Source organism: Myxocyprinus asiaticus, chromosome 25, assembly GCF_019703515.2.
Source record: "Myxocyprinus asiaticus isolate MX2 ecotype Aquarium Trade chromosome 25, UBuf_Myxa_2, whole genome shotgun sequence".
Classification (NCBI taxonomy): domain Eukaryota; kingdom Metazoa; phylum Chordata; class Actinopteri; order Cypriniformes; family Catostomidae; genus Myxocyprinus; species Myxocyprinus asiaticus.
The window spans coordinates 26,409,789-26,417,331 of NC_059368.1; the positions used below are offsets into that span (position 1 = coordinate 26,409,789).

The 7,543-nt window shown below is 36.8% G+C and overlaps 1 protein-coding gene across 1 annotated transcript; it reads left to right on the top strand.

Moving 5' to 3' along the window:
- The first annotated feature begins 484 nt into the window (after positions 1–484).
- Positions 485–3,486, top strand: six6b (SIX homeobox 6b). The gene is made up of 2 exons (XM_051655782.1): positions 485–1,291; positions 2,816–3,486. Exons 1-2 carry the CDS (start codon positions 720–722, stop codon positions 2,979–2,981), a joined length of 738 nt encoding a protein of 245 aa, XP_051511742.1. The 5' UTR covers positions 485–719; the 3' UTR covers positions 2,982–3,486.
- The last annotated feature ends 4,057 nt before the right edge of the window (positions 3,487–7,543 follow it).

The following is a 7,543-nucleotide window of genomic DNA, read 5'->3' on the forward strand; positions in this document are numbered from 1 at the left end:
TGTTAATGGAGTATTAAATCTACTGGTAACCAAAGATCAGCAGACTCGTATCCACGTGCAGCTGTTAAGAAGACGAAATGGTTTGTCCAGTTAAGACTCTATAAACAGCACTATATTCAGTTTGACAGTCCAGTGACCACTGCGCTGAGCTGTCACATGTCTATACGAGCTCATATTATTGAATACGTAACTGTACGAATCTTGGACTCGAGGGCCGTAGCCTATAAATGTACAAAATTGAAAGACACAAATGTAGAGATATATGTACGAATAAACGCAATCGAGCGTGATTAAATTGTGGGGCTCTAGTAAAAGCAGAGGTCGCTCATGTTTGCATTCTAAAAGGCGCTGTCGAGGTCTGGGAGGTGCTGAAATCTACTCGTGCTCCATTCCGCGTGATTGGCACACTTGACAGTGATTGACAGGCGTCCGTGGAAACTACTCAACCAATCTACCAAGTCCAATAGAAAATCAGAAGCTTGCAGCACGTCTTTTCCCTCTTCGAAAAATATCGTCATTCTTGTGCTACTGTATAATCTCGTGCCCTCCGGAGCGACAACTCTCTTTTCTCTGCATCGTCTAACGTTGATCAGCTGACTCTGGAATTGCCTTTTTGTCTGGATTGGACTCGGAGAAAGAGCGATAGAGAGAGAGAAAAGCCACATAAAGCACGAAGCTGTGCTTGTAGAAAGGACTCCAAGTGGGAAACAGAAGCCTTCATGTTTCAGTTGCCAATTTTGAATTTCAGTCCCCAGCAGGTAGCGGGGGTATGCGAGACTCTGGAAGAGAGCGGAGACATCGAGCGTCTCGGCCGCTTCCTTTGGTCGCTGCCCGTCGCACCCGCTGCCTGCGAGGTGCTTAACCGAAATGAGTCTGTGCTGCGGGCTCGGGCCATCGTAGCCTTCCACACTGGGAATTTCCGTGAGCTTTACCACATTCTTGAGAACCACAAGTTCACCAAAGAGTCCCACTCCAAACTGCAAGCACTTTGGCTGGAGTCACACTACCAGGAGGCAGAAAAGCTCCGAGGCCGCCCGTTAGGGCCGGTGGACAAATACCGGGTACGAAAGAAGTTCCCTTTGCCTAAAACTATTTGGGACGGAGAACAAAAGACGCACTGCTTTAAAGAAAGGACCCGACATTTACTTCGAGAATGGTATCTTCAGGACCCTTATCCGAACCCAAGTAAAAAGAGAGAGCTTGCACAAGCTACGGGACTCACTCCCACTCAAGTGGGGAACTGGTTTAAAAATCGAAGACAAAGGGACAGAGCGGCGGCCGCTAAAAACAGGTCTGTAGTCCAGATTGCAACCATGGGTATATGCAAATATTTCATAACTGAGCTGCAGTATTTTACATCAGAAAAACTCAAATTACACAAAAGTATTTGAAAAATATCAAATTAAAAAATATGTTTGGCTTATTCGATGTAAGACAAACAAATTTAATAAGGACAGGTTAGATTAAAACATGCTTATTACATATATTCTGTTAATGTTATTCGTCCAGGTAATGTAAACCAGTAAATAGTACAATTACAAATTACAAAAAACTTTAAACAAATCTAATATATATATATATATATATATATATATATATATATATATGGCTCAGCCATAAATGTGACTGCGGGTTTTTCTTTGTAATTGTATAACGTGAGCGAGGCGTTTTTCTTCTGATTAAAGCCGGTATTTGCCAAAATATGAAAGTCTATTATTGAGTTTAATTTCGAAATAACATAAAATAACATAGCAAAAAGGAATTCCTAACTGGTGTGACTTGTCGCATTTGACCAAAAATGAATAGCTCGCTTTTATGTGTGTGTAATATGGTTTGGGCCTAGTCTACATCACTGGGCAAAATTCCTTTTCCATATGCCAAACAACATACTAAATAATAGTAACAAGGATAAAACGATGGTGATTGTCATTTTGGATCGAGAACTGATCTTTCTTGCTTTGACCGATTAGATGTGGATAGGGGAATTTCGAGAGGTAATTTATTTTATTTTGCAAGCTGTTCGTTGGAGTGATGCAAAAGGGCTATTTATTATTATTATTATTATTATTATTATTATTATTATTATTTTTATTATTTTACAGCTAATAGTTTACCTAAATTATGTTCTAAATTTTGTTCAGACAGTATGACAAGTAAATTTAAAAGCTGATAGTAGCCTAACAACCATTTAAAATGACACCAATTCAAAACTGTTCTATAGGCTTTTTAAAATAAGCCTATTTCTTTAATTATACAATGTAATATTGTTTGTGTGCGTGTGTGTTTTCAATAAACGAGGAATATATATATATATATATATATATACGTATATATATGTGTATACATATATATATATATATATATATATATATATATATAAAATGTAAATTGCTCATTTGCCGTCATTTAAATAAACATAGGCTATTCAGCACAACACAGATAATAGCCTAAACGTAGGCCATGCGTATTGGCAGTAGCTAAAGATGCTCCCATTTCGTGTTCTTCATGGGCATTCCGTTAGTAGGCTAAACCTTGATTTGGGGACGAGCTTAGCATCGTTTCATATTAGGCTACATTATGTCATTGGCTATCTGCTTAAATTTTTTCCGCGTTTTTTAAATTTTTTTATTATATATTTTTTTTATCATTCATTTATTTTAGCTCCTATTATCATTATTTATTTATGTTTTTATTTTTATTTATTGCAATAGAAAAATGCACTTGTGGACGACCGATTTAATATCTGAAGCCTAAGAGTTTTATTCAAAGCCCTTGATTTTAAAATCTTCGTTTTTTGTTTTTTGTTTTCTTGAAGGTTACAACAGCATGTGTTGTCTAATGGCTCGGTTCGGTCCTTAACTGGGGAGGATGGTGCTGTAGACCGACTGGGGAACGCGTCGAGCCCTGAAGCAAGTCTGTCGAGCAAAGCCGCTGCATCGGCTATCTCCATCACTTCAAGTGACAGTGAATGTGACATCTAACATCGCACCACGAACCGCCCCACGGGCTGTACGGGAAGACTATGAGAAAATGAACACATTACGAAGGAAATCGAGACAGACAATCAGCAAGATAAACAAGCACATCTGTGCCTGCCTTAACTTATCAGAGGCCGTTTTTTAAGGCTGGAATCTTGGCTTTATCTTGAAAATGTATTTATCTTTTTTTTTTTTTTTTTTTCAGAGCAAAGTGAGGACAAACAATGACAACAGAACAAATATCAGTATTGAATCTACTTTTGTAAGCAAAATCGGGTGCTTCAAGAAAAATGGCGCCCATATATGCCCACTTTTTATTTAGAAAAGGACTTCATGGTGAAACATTTTACCTCCCAGATTTTCTAATGTGTTTACGCATTAAATTGTTGCTCTTATAGAATCTGATTTTAATTGGCTTGGTCATTTCAAGTCTGGTCATTTTCGGTGTAAAGCGATCGACTTTTGGAGCATGTGAGCCGGTAGTGAAGATGTTTAATGAATGAAAGACTTACCGCTAATAAAATGTTTTGGTGATCAAAGTAACCCTGCAGGCCTATTCTCATCAATTACCAATATCACCCAAGATGTTTTATTTTATTTTATTTTAATTTATTTATTTATTTTCGGTTGTTTTTTCTCCCTGTTATCATTGCTGTTGTTAGGCTATGGGCTATTATTATTATTACCGTTATAATATTAATAATAATAATGTTTATTATTATTATTATTATTATTATTATTATTATTATTATTATTATAGCATGTGTTTACCTTGATTTTATCATCTTCTATTTCAGGCTATGCCCTGGATTTTTCTAGCTTGTTTAAAAGCATTAGCATGTGTTAATGCATTTTGTCTGCCACCCTTCATTTAGGCAGCCAAAGCACTTGAACTTTTGCCTCTGTATTCCTGATATAAATGGTGTGAGGTTCACGCACAGTCAGTAATCTGTAAATGCAGGCTATAGTGGTGTGTTTAACCTGATATCTTACTGCGTGTCCAGACGCGTTAACCGCCCCGTGTGATTGGCTTTGCCGTTCCGTAATGCTTTCTGACAGGAGAAGGTCAACGAGAGGCCGGAGCGCCTTGGTTTCAAATCGAGCAAGCAAGAAAGGAAAAGCCTTTAAAAGCACATAATTCTCACTCGTAAAATACATATAGGCATAATGCAATAATTATTTGTATGTAGTTATTTTGTACTGTGGATGCTTACAACAGTGTCGTTGAAAAGAGTATATACATTTTGTGTAGTCTTTTTAGCCATCAATGAAAAATCGTTTATTGGAAATGTCGGGGTTAATCAAAACCTCTAAACAAACCCGTAATCTAAGAATCATAGTGAAATAGCCTTAGTTGTTGTTGTTACTAATATTAGCAGTAGTAATAGGCTAATTGTTACACTCATCTCTTTGCAAAAGTTGTAACACTCTTTTGTTGTAATGGTTTCTTGATTTGTATTTATTCGTTTCATTTTTCATGTCACATCTCACGATCAGATTCCTTTAATGTCACCTCCGTTACGGGAGCGAAAGACAAGTTGTACGTTTAAAGTCTGTTAATAATGCTTGGCTAACTGATTGCCATTGAGAAAAAAAGGGGCATGGGGAAGGGGAAAGGAGAGAGCAAGCCATCAAGTTTGCAAAGGGACAAAAGCGGAAAGGTTAGGTGAAAAGAGTGTTTCTGACAGTCAGTGAGGTTGTCAAACTCCTCAACTCTAATAAGCGGTAATGACCAGTTCTCAAACACAACAGCAACAATAGTGAGCTCTTCAAAGCTCTGTTGGGGTTAAGGGGTAGCTCGTTCCCCAACGTACTCTAGCTGTTTGTTCAGAGCATTTTTATTATAATATTGAAACAACACTGTAGCAATGTATGCCAGTACCGTTATAGTGTTGATGGAATTGTCAGCAGGCATCGATAAAAGGTAGTATAATTGTAAAAATAATTAGGCCTAATAGCCTACTAATTATTTGTTTTTTAAAATGGGAAAAACTGCAAGTGGACTAGCTCGCACGCATTTTCTTTTTCTTTGACATTTTCTATAGGCCACTATTAAAACTGAAAAGAGACTTGCATTGACTGAAACAAAAATAAGGTATTTACAATAATGTGTAGTCTATGCTATTCAGAGTGCCTCATAACATAGGTTTTTTGAACGTGCCACAATGCCAAGTTTTCGTGCTCAAGGTCGGGGCACATACATATGATAGCATAAACTTAAAGTATACGCTTGGAAAAGTAAAAGCATAGGATCTTTTTTAGCAAACGGTTCCCAAATGTCATCACATTCCAAACGCATAGATATAGATATAGATAAAGATATATCTTATCCTATTAAAAAAAAAAAAATCGTTAACGACAATTATCGTTGAGAGGCCTTTGAAAGTCTCAAACAATGGACTGTCAACTGCAGCTACACTGAGATGGCTTAATTAGACCGAGTGAGATGATGCATAAAAGCAAACATTCCCAGTGTTCATGCCCTATGAGCAAAAAAAGTAAAACTGGTGTATAAGACTTGATCCTCTTAAATGCCTCAACATACTGCAGTACTCTACACTGATCTTGGATCTTGCTCTAACAGTCTGGATCACATACTTTACCACAATTAGGGAGGCTTCTGCAAACACACTAACACCCTAACCAATAAACCAATCCATAGCACAATAGGCACAATCACGTCTAAATGTACAAAAATTCCTAAAAGATTTTGTCACACTATATACAACATCTCCTTCTTCGTCCTCTTTGACAGCAATGTCAAATTCTGCCCGGTTATAATAAATAATGCTTTCTTTTCTTGCACTGATTGAATTGAGGTTCATTGTGTTTGTTAGGCGTGTTTTCTGTTTATCTTCAGATAGTCGTCAAATCGCGTTTCTCATTTTCCGGTGTGAAGGCTAAAAGATGTTCACAGGCGTATGCTGGAGGACTGTTATATTTTTCCAGGTGAAGTGCCCTTTGTATTATTGTGGACAAACAATGCCACCTCTTTGCAATCATTTGCCGAAATATAGTCCCTACGTTTTGAATTTAAAGCTTGTTTTATCCTACGAATGTGGACAAAATAAAGTACCTTCCGTTTTAAGAAGGGCAAAGTCATTCTAGGCTGTGGAAAGAAAACGAGACTGTTTAAAATACACGATGTTTGACTTTGTTAGAGCTGAGCGCCCTCTGCTGTTAAGACTCGTGTGTTACTCTGCGACATCACATCTGATTCGTGAAACACTAGCTACTACTAAATGGAACAATAGCTGGCTGGGTTCGTTGGACCACTAGAGTGTTTGTTAAACACTTTTTGGCTTTGGCTCATTTATTCAGAAAATGACTAAAGTTTAATTATTATTATTTTAATTTTTTTTTTATTTTTTAGAAATCATCTGGACTGTGTCAAACTTGCGTTAAAGAAAGTGTTTTTGTGTGCCTGTTACCTGCCTTTAAAACCTGAAAGAAACCCGACCGATTCTTCTTTCAAACAATGGGTGAGTAGTTACAGTTTAAAAAATGTTCGTGTATTTAAAGTGTATTAGGCTATACTCTGATTTCATGGCTTTCCAGCTAAATGTATACAGTACAATGATTTATATATATATATATATATATATATATATATATATATATATATATATATATATATATATATATATAAACAGCAAAAAGATGACAAAAAGCATTGTTTTGGTCAACTAGAATGAACTATATAAAATTACAACATAAAAAGGTGACAGTTTTCCGCAATCAGAAAACAACTAAGATCAATCGTTATTGGGAAACTATTAATAGCGCCGCAAAGATACAGTGTTGTCAGTTTTCCAGGAAATCAACCTACGAATGACTTCCTTAAACTGTCGGAGAATATGTTAATATCGAGTTACACACATCAGCTTTAAAAGTAGACTATCCCCATAGGCTATCTTCTGAACCTCTAACGCTTTCCCTATGTTGTAGTTCAATTGTAGCCTCGCACTGTTTCAGCACCATGGACAGTGCCTGTAAAATCTCCACGCACTTTTTGCAGGAGTGGTTCCTCTGGAAAGGAAATTGGCGCTAAGTGTTGTGACTAAGTGGGTAGCTAATTCTTAAGAAAAACAGATTTTATTTATTTATTTATATTTATTTTGGAACATGAAAAGGGAAATTATTGTAAAATCATAGATATACTTTTACATTTTTCCACATTTTTGAAGACATGTTTCTGGAGCAGGTCCAGATAAATTCTCATTTCCGCAACATCACAAAACTTTGCCCAAAAATCTCGGTAGCTGATAGGTTGTTTTTAACTTTAAGAGTCAGTATTCAGTAGACGCTCTAAATTAAACCTTACTCACGCCTGAACATTTCAATCACCCACCAGAGATAAAATGTGTACTAGTCTACATATCACACATATCCTATCCTGTTGGCCACTGCGCGTAGGCCTATTTAGCCATCTCGCTTCACTGCTGTTCATGCGTCCATTTGTGGTTTATTTTTCGGAAAACACATACATTTTCGTTAGTTTCAGGCATCCAGAGAGCATCCAGCCACCGAAATACATGGTCCAAGTTTTAAAGCTGACATTTGAT